We start from the raw sequence: 16283 nt of genomic DNA on the forward strand, positions 1-16283 counted from the left end.
TTTTTCTTCAGATTTTTGTAGGTGGGTTTCTTGTAGGAGGCAAATATCTGCTTTTAATTTTAAGAGATGGTCTAAAGTTTTTATTCTTTTTGCCTGTGAGCGAGCGCCACAAACATTCCAGGAAACCAGAACTAATTTATGCATACAAATAATATAAACACAGTCCTATGTATATATCTGTATAGGCCATTTGCCACCACTGGCATGTTATAGGATAGAATCAAAGTGGTTAGGTAATTTATATAGTTTGTATAAAATATGAGGTAACGTATAAGGTAACATGTAAGGTAATGTGTAAGGTAACGTGTAAGGTAACGTGTAAGGTAACGTGTAAGGTAACGTGTAAGGTAATGTGTAAGGTAACGTGTAAGGTAACGTGTAAGTAAATAAAACAGTGCAAAAACGAGTAGGGCGGTGAAAGTGAAGGAAATTAACAGGGGATTAAACATAACAATACACCAGTAACCCCAGCGAGATTATTATTTTTTTTTTATAAATATACTTTAGATATAGTTGTGTATTAATATTATATTTATAATATAGCCTAAACATAATAAGTATTCATGTTTTTGGTTTTATAACCACATATACAGTATATGTATACACCTAGTAATCAAACTAAGTTTAGTTCCACCAATGCTAATTAGAACAGCCAGGGAGTGGAATTGGGGTTCCGGAATAGTTGGCCATCGATATATAACTTATCAACGGCTATCGTAGTCCGTTTACCCTCCTGCCTATTTTGTTTCATTATAGGAAACAGTACCTTTCGCCGCTCATTGATCTCTCTCGGGAATTGATCATTCATTCCAAATGAGGTCCCTTTAAGCTCCCGTCCTTTACTTTTAACAAATAATTTCTGTTTAAAATGCTCAAACTTGGCAATAATAGGACGGGGTTTGTTGCCTCTACGGGCTCCAAGCCGATGTACCCGGTCAAAAGAGATGTTATTTACCGTCTCCTGAGGAATTTTTAATGAATTCGTCATAATTTTTTTTATCTCAACCTCTGGGTTATCAGAGGTATTCTCAGATATACCTGAGAATATTAAATTCTCCCGCATACTACGGGATTGTACATCTAAAACTGTTTCTTTTAGCGTTTTATTCTCTTTTTTCATAGTTTCCAGCTCGGCTGAAACAGCCGTGAGTGTAGAATGTAACTCGGCATTTTCCTGTTTAAGGACACTTACCCGCTGACTGATGAATTCCATGCTTACTTTTAATTCTTTGACGTCCTCGAGGATGAGGCCGAGGACGTCAAGTTTTTTATTTATGGACTCCAGCACACTGACCGAAACGTCCGTAGTGGTGGTGGTTAGGTCGTCCGTGTCCGTCGCTGAATCGTTTTTCCTCTTCTTCGAAGAAGGTTTCTTCGATGGTTTCTCGACGGAAGGATCCTCCATCGCGCAGCTGTAAAAATATCCGTCGATGAAACGTTCAAGGTCCTCCACGTTGGGTGGTATTTCAGATCTGCCGGATGAAAGAGAGAAGAGAAAAGGCAAGATATATGATGGTTAAATTTGGATTAGTTTAGTATAATAGAGCTAGTTCTATCTTAGCAGCAGGGCGCCGCCATGTTAGGGTTTCTGGTCTCGCTGTAGGTCTCGCGATAGTCACAGCATCTCGTGAGCGACTTCCTCCTCTCGTCTGAGCCACAGCCTCTCGTCTGAGCCGAAGTCAGGGTACATTTTGATGACATAACACTGCCTCCCCATGTTTGAAACATGATGTGGTATGCTTTGGATCATAAGCTATTCCTTTCTCAATGGGCCTTGCTACCTCAGCCATTTTGGTTAACCCCTAACATTTACTGTACAAAAGAATGATCTATGAACAAAAATCCTCATATGTTAAAAAAAAAGAAAAAGAAAAAAAGATTGGTTCTTGCTTGGAAAATATTTAAGTTAATTGAAAATGGAGATTTGATATGTTACCACAGTAACCTTGTCTAGGATGTGGTTTTATATTTTATAGTCAATGCAAATATGACCTACAAGTTGGAAGACATTTAATTCTGAACTAAATAGCACTAACAGAAACCTCAATGAAAAAATGTCAAATGCATGGCTATTTTATGATGACCACAATTAAGGTTGCTTTAATGATTTTGTAATTTAATTACTTAATTAACAGAATAAATGTCCTTCCAACAGAGAATTGCCTTGAAATTGTAATTACATGCTACGGGGATCCAAGTTTAACTTGGGTGCTAAGAGACACGGACCCAGTTCAAAATTTAGCGTGATACATTTCAAATAAAGTTATGGAGGCTATCATGACTAATAATGTTGCTAAGTAGTTCTCTTAGCAATGCGATCTACAACAAACAATCACACACACATCACAGTAGAATTGTACTAAGTAGCGCTAGATCAAAGTTGCCCTCTCCTGCCCTCTGTTAGGCTACAGCTTGTCATACTGGATCAGTTCCGTTTTAACGCAGACGTCTGATTGATTACCAAGGCCAATTCAAGTTTGACAGCAGCTATTTTTATACAGTGTAGGGCAGGGTATGTTGAACTGCAGTCACACACTACCGAAAAAAGAAGTTGCAAGTGGTTAAAGTGTGGATTATTCAAATATGCAACATGCTAAAATGTACGTCACTAAATAAAACCAAGTTCTAGTATACCTTAAGAGTTCCTCTGTGAAGGATGAGTTCAGGCTTAATAAAGACGTAATTATGTAGCGTATCCTTAAAGGTTTTGCAAATGTGTTTGTTTTTCAATGCCTAATTAATTGTTAAAAAAATAAGGGTCCCATTAACAGTGATTTATAAATTGGTTATTTAGTAGTTTTTAACAGTTAGTTAAGAAATTTGTGAAATTGCTATGCAACGATATGTTCTTGTTGTAATTGGTGAAATGAAAAGTGGGGTAAAAAGTTGCTAATAATTATGAAGGGTTTATATAAAAGGGTAAACTGATTTGTTTATGTTTTATAAAGCATTAAAAAATGACTTATCAAAGAAGAAAAGCAGAAATGACCCTCTGATTTCCAAATGGTGAGCCCAAAATGATCTTTACCGCTTAGCACCTTTTCACAATATATAATGTAAACAGAAAAAGATCATTATTATTTTGATATGTATTAGTGGTTGCAATAAATATTAGATAAACAAATAACCACCAAATAGTACAGTACTTTATAACATGACTGTGGAAATGTGGAAATCACATGATGCTCCTGACCAGGTAAAGAAATCTACATCTACCCAATACGGTTCCACTTTGCAGTTTTGCCAAGAAAAATTCCAGAGAGCACATTCAGAGTGTTAACTTGAGCACCTGCCAATGAAACTTTCAGGGGAAGAGCGGCCCAAGGAGCACGTGGCGCACAGCGGCCCAGATGTGCAGTCGGCGCCGGGCGCGGCGGGCGCGGCGGGTCCGGAATCGAGCTCCTCCCGGCGGAAGCTGCACTGCTGCATCCGGATAACGGCGGTGCAGGTGCGGAAGGCCCTGTGGGGAGTCGCCATGGTGATCTGCGTCTGCTCGTCGTGGGCAGGCTCCACCCAGCTGGCCAAGCTGACCTTTAAGCACTTTGACGCCCCTTTCACCCTCACCTGGTTCGCTGCCACCTGGAACTGCCTCTTCTTTCCGCTCTACTACGTCGGCCACCTGTGCAAGAGTCCGGAAAGGCAAACGGCCAGACAGAGATTGAGGTGACAGCACAATACACAGCATGACAAAAAAAAAGTTATTACTACTATTGTTATTGGAGAAGTAGGAAAAATCACACAATTTGTCTTCACGCGAAAAATATGACCAACACGAGACAGAACGGGAAGCCTGGTGGTTTGCTACCTAGCACCCTGAGTTTCTTAGATGGAAAAAAGGAATAATGGGGAAGGAAAGAGGAGAAAAAAACACGGAAAGACTTTCCAGATTCCAAATTCATCCAAGCATTCTTTGTGCAATGGGGCACAGTCATGCTGAAAGACAAAAAAAAAGAAGTCCATGTGCTTTGTCCAACATCCCTGACTTAGTCCTCCAATGGCAGTCTTTATAAACACTGTTTTACTCTGTTGCCTTATTGATGAACTGCTTGTCTGAAATGAAATGTTCTACCTACGGCAAGCCATTCGAATCTTTGGAGCTAATCTAACCATGGCTGAGACAGCACAACTACAGTTTTTGACCTTCAGCGCTCTTTTGTCACAAAGCATCTGCGCCATCCCGCCCCTGACCCGAGGTTATTGTGCGTTCACTTTTACAGACTACTGGATTGGCATGTATATTTTATAATATTGTTGCTTTTGCACTGGGGAGATAAGAAATAAAGGTTGATCATATTAGTTAGAATGAAAGGGAGGCCAGTGGAATGGAAAGGTTACAAGAAATTAGGTTGCAAAGGCGTACTTAGGATTAACTGTGCAGTGGGAGAAATGTGAAAGACAGGTGAAGAAGAGAGTAACGGTAGGATGAAGGAAAGTGTTAGGAGTGATTTTAAATGAAGTTAAAACACAAAAACGGGGACAAATGCTTTAAAATGGAAGTCAACCTTATGTTACTAGTTACTCACTACTCTAAACATGACATTCTGATTAATATTACATTTGTGGAATATGAGTTATGAAGCAATATCCAGACGTTTTTATCCATCTCATGGGGCGGCCATTTTGCCACTTGAAGATGACATCACAGTTGCTCAGGGCTCAGGCAACGACCTATCACAGCTCACCTGTTTTCTGAAGCCAAGCTGTGATTGGTTGTTACCTGACTTGAGCAACTGGGATGTCATTGTTCACCACATCTTGGTTCACAACATCATTTATACTTTATAATTGTCTCATGATAAATAGATTTTACATTAATTCAGGCTGCTTATATTATCGGTAATAACTACTAACTGCTCCTAATCAAATCATGATAATTTTATTATTGTGAGTAAATACAAATGATGGACTTTTGTTACAAGTCAGACCTTTTTCTAGACAAAAAAAGGTGAAGAATTTAGAGTATACCCACTTCTCCAGGGACCACTACAACACTGGTGACGCGAATAGACAGGAATGAGCTCATCGCAGAGACAATACAGACTGAAAAGCTCCAGAGGCCGGCTTGATATAGTGTGATCATGTGCAGGTGAGGGACAGTGGATATAAGAGTACAAGGATGTTGGAAATGGAGCTACCATGTAGGAGGCAAAGACCAATACGGAGATTAATGGAAGCGGTGAGGGAGCAGAAGATGCAGATGACAGGGAGAGATGGAAGAGGATGATTTGTTGTGGCAACCCGTGAATAGAGCAAAGCAAATAAGAGGAGAAGCTTTAGTTTTTGCAGAGAATGAACAAGGATTATTTAAAGCTGCTCTTTGTTACAATTTTGCCCAAAAATATCTTTACAATAGCCTTTTTATTTGACCATTTTTGACTGAAACATCATCTAATTAGTAGATTAACAGATTCGCTGCTCACAATAGGCACTCCTGCAAGCCTCGAGCCAATAGTTTTCAGAACGGATTTGGGTTCTAATTTTTCCGCCCTCTGCGGATGTGACATCATATGCGCATTGTGTACACGAAGAAGGGCATGTGCAGTTCCATTTTTCAGCCTCAGGTGGCAGTAGCGATTCAAAATGGAATGTCCTGCATTCAGCAGCTTTAAAGTCACTTTTGGGTCACAAGGGGTACCCCCTGGACTGGTTGCCAGCCAAGTGCACATTCACACCTATGAACAATTTAAAAGCATGCATGTTTTTGAAATGGGCGAGGATGTACCTAGAGATTACAAACGCAAGCACAGGGAAAACATGCACATTTCAATTACTACTTTCCCTCCCCCTATTGTAAGAAAAAACAGACATGCACGCACACACATTAGATACACTCAAGTAAGTAAGTTCTTAAAACATCATGTGCCCTTCCTTCAAGGACATGATTGTTTCATTGGCTGTGCGCCACCACCCCTTTGCAGGAGCTTTACCCAAATGTGTTGTTCAACAATCAGAGCCAGGAAACCTCAAAGGCCTCCCCGCTCAGTCAGAAGTTTTAGTCAGCATTTTCCACAGCTCGCCAATTATCTACCTCCGCTGGGCTGCGGCAGAATGCATTAAATACTAAATTATAATACTGACTTGCGGAAAGATCAGCTCCATTTTCTCTAATGAAGTGGAAATAACTCAGGTGTTTCTTTCTAGATTTATATTGTTAAACATGCACACATATAGTTAAAAGTATTTATTGAATTGAATTCTCCCACCGTCTTGTGTCTGCATAGGGAGTGTTGTCGCTTTTTCGGGGACGACGGGCTGACCCCCAAGGTGTTCTTCACCAAGGTGGCCCCCTTCGGCCTGCTGTGGATCCTCACCAACTACTTGTACCTGCAGGCCCTCAGGAAGATCAACACGACAGACGTGTCGGCGCTCTTTTGTTGCAACAAGGCCTTCGTCTTCCTGCTCTCCTGGATTGTACTGCGAGACCGCTTCATGGGCGTCAGGGTGAGTTCAAAGGTCGCGTTTGGTGCATCTCTTTTAGTTTTTATAGCACAAGCTGCAGCAGGAAGACACCATAACATGTATGGTTACTTGTGTGTGTGATATTTTAAGACCATTCTGATTGATTTATAGCACTTTTTAAGGACTAAATTGATTTAAATTTAAATGGTAAATACTCCTAGCGCATTTCTTATGCAGCCACGTAGCTAAATGTTTGATCCACAAATAATATATCCAACCAGGTCATCATAGGGCTTTTCAATGACGAGACAATGAGGCGCTCTAAAGCGGGCCACACCAGTGCAAAGACCCTGCTCGCTGATTGTAAGATGAGCTTTTGCAATTATTTTTTTTTTATTTCTTTAACTTCACTCCTTTGTCTTCTTTCTGTGTCATTGCGGACAATGAGGCGCTCTAAAGCAACCACAATTTTTCTTTTATTTTCTTTTTTTACCTTACTCCTCGCTATTCTCTTTGTGACGTGTGCACTCAAGGCGGACAACAAGGCACTCTAAAACAGCCACGTCAGTGGACTATCCAAATGCAAAATGCCTTTTCAGGGCATAGTCATAGTTGGCTAGTAGTTAACTGCACGTCACAATCGCGCTGGATGACTGCTGAAGCAAACAAAGACGTTGGAGTTTTGAAGTTTTTATATATACGTAGTGGGGGAGGGTAGATTCATGCCAGAGTCCCGTTTTAGCCACACCCAAAAACTCAGGAAAACTTAAATGGTTTCCACAATTGAGTACTACATACTTCTCAATATTTGCAAGTTTTTAGTTCTATGAATTCCCTTTTTTTTTAATCTAATGTCACATTATTATTATTATTATTATTATCAGAGCCTTTGTTGTTGACTGCAAAAATGCTAGACAATTTTCGTCTTACATTTTGTTCAACCTGTGCAGATCTGTCTGCATTTACTGCCACTTTCTGTTAATTGATTCAAAATCCGAGTCAACACGTGACTCTTGCAGCAGGGAAGCGTTGTAGCGATTGAAAGGTGTGTTACCGCGCATGTCTCTGCGTGTTATGGAGAGAGCAGTGGAAGGATTTAGTTCACTATTTCCTTCCTGCACACGTCCTCCGCAGGATGGATCCCTCTCCTCCTTTTTTCTGTTCCCTTCACACACCCACTCATGCATCTCTTCCGTCTTGCCATTATGCGCGATGAAAGACCTCCCTAAAAAGGAACGCCAGATTTAATCCGACTTCTCTCCTTCTCCCACCCACAGCCTTTCTATATGTCTTCCTGTCTATGTTTGGTGGTACACATTGCAGAGTTTGGACGTCTGCAGCAATGCAGGGGACGCTGGACCAGTTTGTCATGAGTGTGCACAAGCAGAGACGTGCACGAGCACAGAGACGCTACATCATCCCTCTGTGATGTTGTGTGCAAAAGCAGATGGAGCAATCCTATTGGCACACTTGTGTTGTACTGTGAATTGCAATGTCTGAGAGTCACTCGGGCACAATTGTAGATGGTAAATTCAGCATGTAGTATTGCTACTACACTAATTCTACGTGATATAGTCTTGTTTTTTTTTTGTTTTTTTTAAGAATTGAGGGAAATTGTCCACATCACTGATGTATCAGTTTTTGAACTATAGTTGTATGTAAAATGTTCTTGAAAATGCTGCAGTATGTGTTGTATGATGTGAACTTTATTATTAATTTGCACTTATACAATTCAATACGAGCAGTTAGGACCAACTGAAGTTCAGTTCTATGAAAATACATTACAATTCGTAAGCAATTCCCATATATGACAACTATTTTATTTCAAATGTTATACAGTACAATTCATTGAATTTCCTTGAATAGGAAAAAGGAACTAAACACATTCATGTTCATAATTAAAATGAAAACATGATAAAATATGTATACTTATATTGTTAATAAACATCTACCGGTACATCCTTTTTTGAAATGTAATTAATTATTAGATTAATCATGTTATTTTCAAAACAATATGATGATCCAATCTTAACCTAAGTTGTTTTGTTTAAATAATGAAATGCAATTGTGTGGAACCAGTTTACATAACAATGCTAAATAAGGTTGAAGTTTCATACATAAAAATTTGATTTATTAGACCTTTGTGAAGACAACAGGTTTAGTTGGAGTCATGACCCTATCCCTCTTTGATCCCCCACAATGCGCTGACATGTCTAAAAAAACTAAATTAAGTACTGTCTAAAAGCATGAGGTTGTTGACTTTGCGGTTAGCGGCAGCCCTCCGTCTTGACTGACAGGCGGCCTGCAGTGCTGAGAGAACCATTTTGTCAAAGGTGCCATGCCTGGGAGGAATGTTAGGAGGGCTCTGGCCAGCCCATTTATCTTCCTGACAACTCCTTAATGCACAAGCAATCCACTAAACTGGACTCATGCCTGCTTGCTATCTTTATAACAGCGAGGCCTGTAAAAACATACAATCTTGAATTTATGGTGCGCTACTTTGAGGTTTTTTGAGGACACTGGGCTTCCTGCTATTGGCGCGATGGCTTGCAGTGGAAATCAATGCAAGACAATTAACTTCTAGAACACTGCAGGAGCGTCATCTGCTGACTTTGAGATAAAGCTCATGCAGCAAATAGAGCAACAACAAAGAGGAGGCCATCTGCAGCAGCGGTCAAAAAGTCACCACACTGTGAAGACCATGTTGTTAATACAGTAGTTATCTCCTCTGTCTACAGATAGTGGCGGCCATCTTGGCCATAGCAGGTATCGTCATGATGACCTACGCTGACGGCTTCCATAGTCACTCGGTCATCGGCATCACGCTGGTCGTTACTTCAGCATCCATGTCTGCACTATACAAGGTATAATTATTTTATTCATGGCTGGAGTGAGCTTTAATTGAGTTCGAAATCTATGATAAACATCCATTACAGTATTTATTTCTCCTTTGTAAATTGCAATTCACACTGAATGGCCATTTGATTAGATACTCCTGTACAATCTAATGAGTTCCAATATTTGAAGCGAGTCAGTAGTCAAACAAGAAATGTTTTCTTATAAACTACTACATGATATCCTTAATATTTAACAATGTGATAGAAATTTCAAATCAAGTATCATATAAACTAAAATGAGGGTACAATTTAAAATAAGCCTTGCAATTGAGAAATTTGATTAGAAAGAATGCAAAATGTTTTATAGAGGTAGGAAAGAAAGAATCTCCTACAGTATATATTTATTTACCTCTAAAAGTAGGCCGACTGACAACGTTTCAATGTAGGTGTACCTAATGTTTTGTATTTAATGAAGGTCATCCTCTAATGCTGTGCCACAGGAAGTCACATTGTGTGCATTCATGAGTAACTGCTCTCCTTCCTGCCAGGTTCTCTTCAAGATGGTCCTCGGCAGTGCCAAATTCGGTGAAGCTGCGCTTTTTCTGAGCATTGTGGGAGGTGCCAACTTTGTTTTTATCAGCATTGTGCCCATCGTCCTATATTTTACTCGAGTGGAGTATATTGAATGGCCAGGTGACATCCCCTGGGGATACTTGTGTGGAGTTGCAGCCCTGCTTTTTGGTAAATAAAATCACTTAGATTTTGTCATCTATTATCACTCTTTGCCAAAAGTTCTGCTACTCTCATTCTGCTTCTTCACACAGCTTTTAATGTCCTGGTCAACTTCGGCATTGCCATAACATATCCAACTTTTATCTCCCTTGGCATCGTCTTAAGTGTTCCTGTCAATGCCAGTAAGTGTTTTAGTGTAAGTCATCATTTAATAGTTACAGTGAGGACATAGAACATTTTGCCCTTGACAATGCATAGAGGTTCTTAGAGGTTTGATGTCAACATAGTATTGAAACTGATATTCTCATAGGATCTTAACTTTGATTTTTTGGGGGGGTAATGCAACATTTGAAGATTGTGATGAAGTAAACATTGTGTTAATGTTGGACTAATGTACTCAAAAATATGCAGTATCCAATACATTGACATTAATTTTTTTCTACCTTTCATCTTTAGTTTTCTTTTCTTTTTTTGTAAATTTTCATTCATTTTTAGACTTTTCTGCCTTTCTGTCAAATTTCTTACGTTTTTGGCAATTTTATGGACATATTACGGTCATTTTCTTCATCTCTTTCTCTTTTTTTGGGACATTTTATGGCTATTTTTTGGACACTTTTTCTGCCTTTTTTGTAAGCAATTTTCTGATATTTTTTGGCAATTCTAAAAATATTTCATGGTAATTTTCATCATTTTAGGTTACTTTTTGAACATTTTCTTTAGTCCCCCCAACCCCCTTTTTTTTTTTTTTATTAAATTATCTGACATTTTTGGCAAGTACATGGACACTTTATGGTAAATTTAAGCTTTTATTCTACCTTTTTGGACATGGCAAGTACATGGACACTTTCAGGACAATTTTAGGTAGCTTTTAAAAATGTTTTCATCTTTTTCCGACAATTTAAAAATTTGTACTCTGACATTTTTGGGAATATTTAATTATTCATGTTTTATCGAAATCATTCATTTGTTTGAAGAATATTTTATCTTAAATAATACAAATAAATATGTAAAAAAAACAATTTATACTAGCGATCCACAGGGGAGAGGGACTAAAGAGCCACATGTGGTTCTAGAGCAACAGGTTGCAGACCCCTGCTTAGACCCACAACTACATTTCGTTTTGACAGCACTTGAGTTTTTAAATCAACAGAAACATTTCCAAATGACTCAATATTGTTTTTTCCTCCTCACCTGCAGTGGTGGACTTCTACACGTGTGAGATTAATTTCAACACGGTGCGCCTCATCGCCGTCTCAATCATTTGTCTGGGCTTTCTCATGCTGCTCCTTCCAGAGGACTGGGACCAGTGCATCATCCGGTTAAGCACCAAGCTGCGAAAACGCGATGAGCCGGCCGAGGACGGTGCGGAGGCGGGGGCCTCCACAGCGCTCAATTGGAGGGGCCGAGCCAGGACTTCCATGTCCACATTCTCACGCTGACTGGGATATTTAATGGCCTCCATTGATGCAGCCTCATTGGATGTGAACCTCTGTCTGTAAAATGTGGACGAGGAAGAGAGATTGTCTGTCATCATTGAGTTGATGCATGGACTCAAACCAGATGTACCCTTCTTACTTAAATATAATCAGGTATTGCAGACAAAGTTACCACTGTACCTGTCATCAATTTTTCCATTGGTCATCACATCTTTGGCCTGGGAAGACATGCCAACTTAATTGGGGAAGAAAGTCAGCACCATGTGGACTTGGCTGGCTTGAAGACAAAACACATGCTTAACAATCCAAAGAAGAATGCCTACAAATGCTGAATGCCTGCAAATTAACGGGAGGCCCCGAGTGGCATCCCTCAGGTGTCATGACAGATTCCTTCCTCCTTTTGCACTGTATATAACAGCTTGTAGTTCACACCTGCCGACCTGATGTGCTCATGTGGTGTGAACAAGCCCGAGTGGACATGCGAGGCTCAGTGTGAGCTCAACATGCTTTTACTGCACCTCGCTCCATCCAAAGCCTTTTTTGGACCGCTCTGATTGGCCCCCTGCATTCATGTGCTCTCCCGGGGCTAAGATGGAACTACTATCCAAGTGGAAGTGGCGACACCCGTCGCTCTGGCTGGCGGTCAACAGTAGTCGAGAGCTCTGACAAGTAAAACGTGCAACGCATGATTAACTTGGATTGCCATGAAGCAACACTGTTTTCAGTTCAGCCAACTTTCTAAAGGTTACTGTCAAAAGTAGTTTTTAAGTGTTGTAACCTTTGGTTGAAAGCAATTAGCTTCACTGTGAAAGGAACTACACTGAGCCCCCCCTTGGATTTCTGTCATTTAACTCATGCACAATAGTCATATAGAGCAAATTTAAACTCCATCTCATTTTTATATGCAGTTGATAGATAAGTTTTCTACTTTTCCACTCACTAGACACTTCATTAGGTACACAACACACAATTTAATGCGATCCAAGCCAGAAGTTATATCAAAGATTTGACAATTCGAGGATTTACTGTAATTGAAGGCAGCCTATTTCGATGTTGTGTACCTCATGTTGTGACTGAGTGTAGCTTGGAGACACATGATCTATCTTTTTGTTGTTTACTGTATTTCTGATACTTGAGGCAAGTTACCAGTGGAGATGAACTGAGCCTTGAATGAAGAGCTGGAAACTGCCTTGTTGTGAATGTATGAACATCACTACGTGCAATCTGCTTTTTACAGTGCCACCACAGACTTCTGCAGACAAGTATTCATCTGCGTTTTTATTTTTTTGGACACGTCATAGCATACCTTTCATATTTGTTTTTCATCTGGCTGCTGTTGAGACAGGGCAGGCCGATGATGACATCACACAGTTATCAAGACCACTTCACTGCCTTCTCTTTGTTTTCACAGCAGCATACATAAGCACTGTTTCCCATTGTCATTCTCAATGACAATAAACAAGAATATTGTATTCCTCTGGAATTATTGCTAGACATAAATGTAAACCTTTGTAAGGAATAACGATTTTATACACTGAGATGCAGCATACTGTATGATTATCACATTTGAGGAAGGAGTATGGGAGGTCTGATTATTACATTATCTGGTGGGGGGAGGGGGGTGGGGGTCTTCAAGTATATTCACATATACTTCATAAAAGATTACTTTTCAATACATCCATTGTCCAGGTTTGGTTTCTTCTTGCCAATGTGAAACTTGGAATTTTTTTTAGATGAAGCATTTTACTGTGATGTCTCAGAGCAGAAATATACTGTTTTCTACCATAACTTTTATAAACTATAACCTTAGTTTGATGTTGTAAAGCTAATCAGAGCTTGCACTATATGAGCCCTTAAACCTACAGAAGATGAAAATGGAAGAACATTTTGGATCTATAACAGCTTTCACACTGTTCTGAAAAAAATTCAGAAAAGATTTTGGATTGATTGAGTCTATAGGAATTTGTGTCCCTTCATCCGGTAGTGATTAATGTTGGACCTCAGAGCAGCACATACATAGGGAAACGAAAAGGACCTTCCCAAAATGGCTCCTTAAAAGCAGGAAGAAAGAAATTGTTCAAAATTTGTCTTGTTCAGCCTCTGAAAGATTAACTAGTTGATTAGGAGAAGTGTCCAAAAACGTCTGCCCATTTTGCTTATGGAAGAAGTAGGTTTTCTGATGGGGCATGTTCTACTTTGACTGTAATCTGTCCATAAACAAAAGTGGCTCTGAGCGCCACTGTCAAAGCAGAAAATGGTAGTCTGCCGCCCTCTTGTGTCCTACAGGGCACTTGCAGATACTCCAACTTCCTGCCACCGCAAGTGGAGCAAGATGGGGCGACCTCTTCACAGAGACACATTTTGCATGCATTCTTACTGGAAAGATTCTTGAAGTCAGCGCTGATGGTGAAAACTGGAGAGGAATATTGAGAGGTGTCCAAGCTGGATGTCGGCCTGGGATGCGGGGTGGTGAGGATGCAGGGGTCCACCTCCCCTCCCCAGCTGACACTTCCCATTCCAATTCTCAGCTTCTGCCTCAGCCCCCGCAAAGCTGCCTGGAAGCGCTTGCTGAGCAGAGCGTAGAGCAGTGGGTTGAAGTCGGAATTGAGCAGCACCAGAAAGTAGGAAAAAGTCAGAGCAGAAGGAGGCAACAGGGAGGCCTCACCAGAGATTGCTGCTTCTGTGGCCTGAATAAGAGCAACCCCGATGTATGGGGTCCAGCACAGGAAGAAGGCTAAGATGACCAGAAAGAGGCGAGCAACTCCTTGATGGTGCTGCTGGGAGTCCTGCAGAGGCTGGGGGAATGACAACATGGATAGGATCCCCCTGGAGGAAGTTGGATGAGCAGACACAAACTGTCCACTTAGATGATAGACCAGTGTGGAGGGGCTGTGCAAAGGTGGGAACATGGACTTGGGATCCCTACTCCGTTGAACCGAGTCCTCCAAACTGTGAATCCTCTTAGCATGGTTGCGTGCCACCTTGATGATGTTCATGTAACAAACCAGGATAATGATGGCAGGCATGAGGTAGGAGAGGCTAATCATGGTGGCCGTGTAGCTGGGACTGCTGGCCCAGTCTACCACACAGCTGTACACGGGAGCCACATAGGCCACAGAGCTCCAGCCCAGCAGAGGGGGACAACTGGTTGCCATGGCTTGCAGCCAGATCCACAGGACCACCGAGCACGTCCTCCACAGGGTGCAGCGGGAGGTGTAGCGCAGGCAGTCCATGATGGAATGGTAGCGGTCTAAAGCGATGGCAGCCAGTGTGAGAACAGATACTGTGCAGTAGACAGAGGAGGTGTAGGCCACAAATAGACACAGGTTCTGTTAAGGGAGGAAGAAACAAAATAAATGAATGAAAACATAAGAAGGCAGCAAGTCCAAGAGATTTCTTACGAAGCATTCGACCCATCCAGGCTTTATGATGGACAAAGCAACAAAGGGCATGACACAGAGGCCCACCAGGAGGTCACTGATGGCCAAGTTCATGATCAACACTGATGTCACTTGGTGGAGAGACTTGGTGACGGTCACTAGGACAATGACAATAAGGTTACCTACAGAAAAACACGTCACAGTGGCTTTAGACATGCACATTGTAAAAGTCGATAACAGATTTTCCAGTCATTGGTTAGGTTGTATTATTATTAATAGGTAGGTACACGTGGAGGACTTCCATTACATGGGCAACTAAACATTTCTGGCTTAACAATTGGCTGCCTGTATCGCAGAGGTATCATTTAAGGGTACCTTTGTAGCTTGCAGAGCGACAAAAAGTTGGCTTGACGTTCGATGTTTGATCGTCACTCCTACAGTCTAATTTAGGGAGCGTCTACAAATTACATTCTCCAGGGTGACGTATCATCAAATCACCATAAAGTTTTTTTTGTTTTGTTTTTTCATTCTGACTGCTGTAGTAACTGTCAATGATAAACAACTACCTACTACAGCTCCAATATGTATCATATCTTTCATTATGGATAATTCGAGGACATTTAGGGGACATAAATGTTCCAAAATATTCACCAAAAATCAACAAAAACGTTTGTCATTCTGATTACTGTAGTAGATAGCAATGGTATACAACGGCTCCAATATTGATTATAACTTTCATTATGCACAATTTGAGAACATTTAAGGGACAAAAATGTTCCAAAATATTCCCCAAAATCAGTGGTGTTGAGAAGTGTCTCTTCTTCCCAACGAGGAAAGTTAAAAAGACCAGAGAAACGCTTCAATAGGCTACAGTACTCCACCATTGAGAATTTAATACACATTTGACTGTCATTCAAAAACAGATTTTTTTTTATCTTTGTAAGGACAGGAAGTTGATACTGCTCTTATAGATCTCATTTAACTTTTGAGTCTAAATATATTTTTTTAAAGTTTCATATTTTGAAACCAGGTAGCCTACACCTTACTCATTTATTCACTCAAATGAGCTAGCTAAAGACAACATAAGATTATAGCTAATAATGGTTATATTTACATTAGCGTAACATTGTTACACATGAAAGTAAAACAATAAATACAAATATCATAGGATGTGTGCTACCTGTTACCGAGCCCAGAGACATCACTACCACGAGCACCACCAGCAGCGACTCAATCCGTGTGGGCACGCCGTTCTCCGAATCACCCTTTCGGCTTGAGTTGACGGTGGCCGCTCCCAAACAGCCTAGAACTGACCCGCTGCCTTCCATGACGTCCATTCCAGGCCTATTGAGTAACCTACACTTTACCCACTGCGGTGAATTACAAAAATATTCACAAATAGTTTTCTGAACTTCATCAGGGGATGGTGAATCGCCTCCTTTTGGGGGCGGTTCACCATCTCACCCTTTCTTCCAATCCATCCACTGAGAGTAAGAGAA

At 40.7% G+C, this 16283-nt stretch overlaps 2 protein-coding genes across 4 annotated transcripts in view; one reads left to right on the top strand and one right to left on the bottom strand.

Moving 5' to 3' along the window:
- The window catches only part of slc35f3b (solute carrier family 35 member F3b), a 54807-nt gene extending 41815 nt beyond the window's left edge, over positions 1-12992 (top strand). For both annotated transcript variants that reach the window (XM_086093652.1, XM_086093653.1), the window contains 6 exons: positions 3309-3663; positions 6222-6441; positions 9138-9263; positions 9785-9977; positions 10061-10150; positions 11166-12992. In XM_086093652.1, the coding sequence (XP_085949778.1) occupies positions 3309-3663; positions 6222-6441; positions 9138-9263; positions 9785-9977; positions 10061-10150; positions 11166-11407 (1226 nt within the window). In that variant the 3' untranslated portion in view covers positions 11408-12992. The remainder of the gene's footprint in view (positions 1-3308; positions 3664-6221; positions 6442-9137; positions 9264-9784; positions 9978-10060; positions 10151-11165) is intronic.
- Positions 12993-13038: 46 nt separating this feature from the next.
- On the bottom strand, positions 13039-16211 carry LOC147163983 (5-hydroxytryptamine receptor 1D). Of its 2 annotated transcripts, none has more exons than XM_086093655.1 (3): positions 15965-16211; positions 14806-14942; positions 13039-14733 (listed from the first exon to the last, which is right to left on the bottom strand). In XM_086093655.1, exons 1-3 carry the CDS (start codon positions 16119-16121, stop codon positions 13561-13563), a joined length of 1467 nt encoding a protein of 488 aa, XP_085949781.1. In that variant the 5' UTR covers positions 16122-16211; the 3' UTR covers positions 13039-13560. The 2 variants fall into 2 exon arrangements, with proteins under 2 accessions (XP_085949781.1, XP_085949780.1); XM_086093654.1 differs by having other exon boundaries at positions 14806-14966.
- Between the last annotated feature and the right edge of the window lie 72 nt (positions 16212-16283).

This window comes from Leptonotus elevatus, chromosome 13 (genome assembly GCF_054856555.1).
Source record: "Leptonotus elevatus isolate MCC_2025b chromosome 13, RoL_Lele_1.0, whole genome shotgun sequence".
Taxonomy (NCBI): domain Eukaryota; kingdom Metazoa; phylum Chordata; class Actinopteri; order Syngnathiformes; family Syngnathidae; genus Leptonotus; species Leptonotus elevatus.

Coding starts and splice junctions, on each gene's coding strand:
- LOC147163983 (XM_086093654.1), bottom strand. CDS start 16,121: ATGGACGTCATGGAAGGCAGCGGGTCAGTTCTAGGCTGTTTGGGAGCG. Junction 14,967..15,964: donor GTCTCTGGGCTCGGTAACAG/GTAGCACACATC, acceptor GTTTTTCTGTAG/GTAACCTTATTGTCATTGTC. Junction 14,734..14,805: donor CTGGATGGGTCGAATGCTTC/GTAAGAAATCTC, acceptor CTCCCTTAACAG/AACCTGTGTCTATTTGTGGC.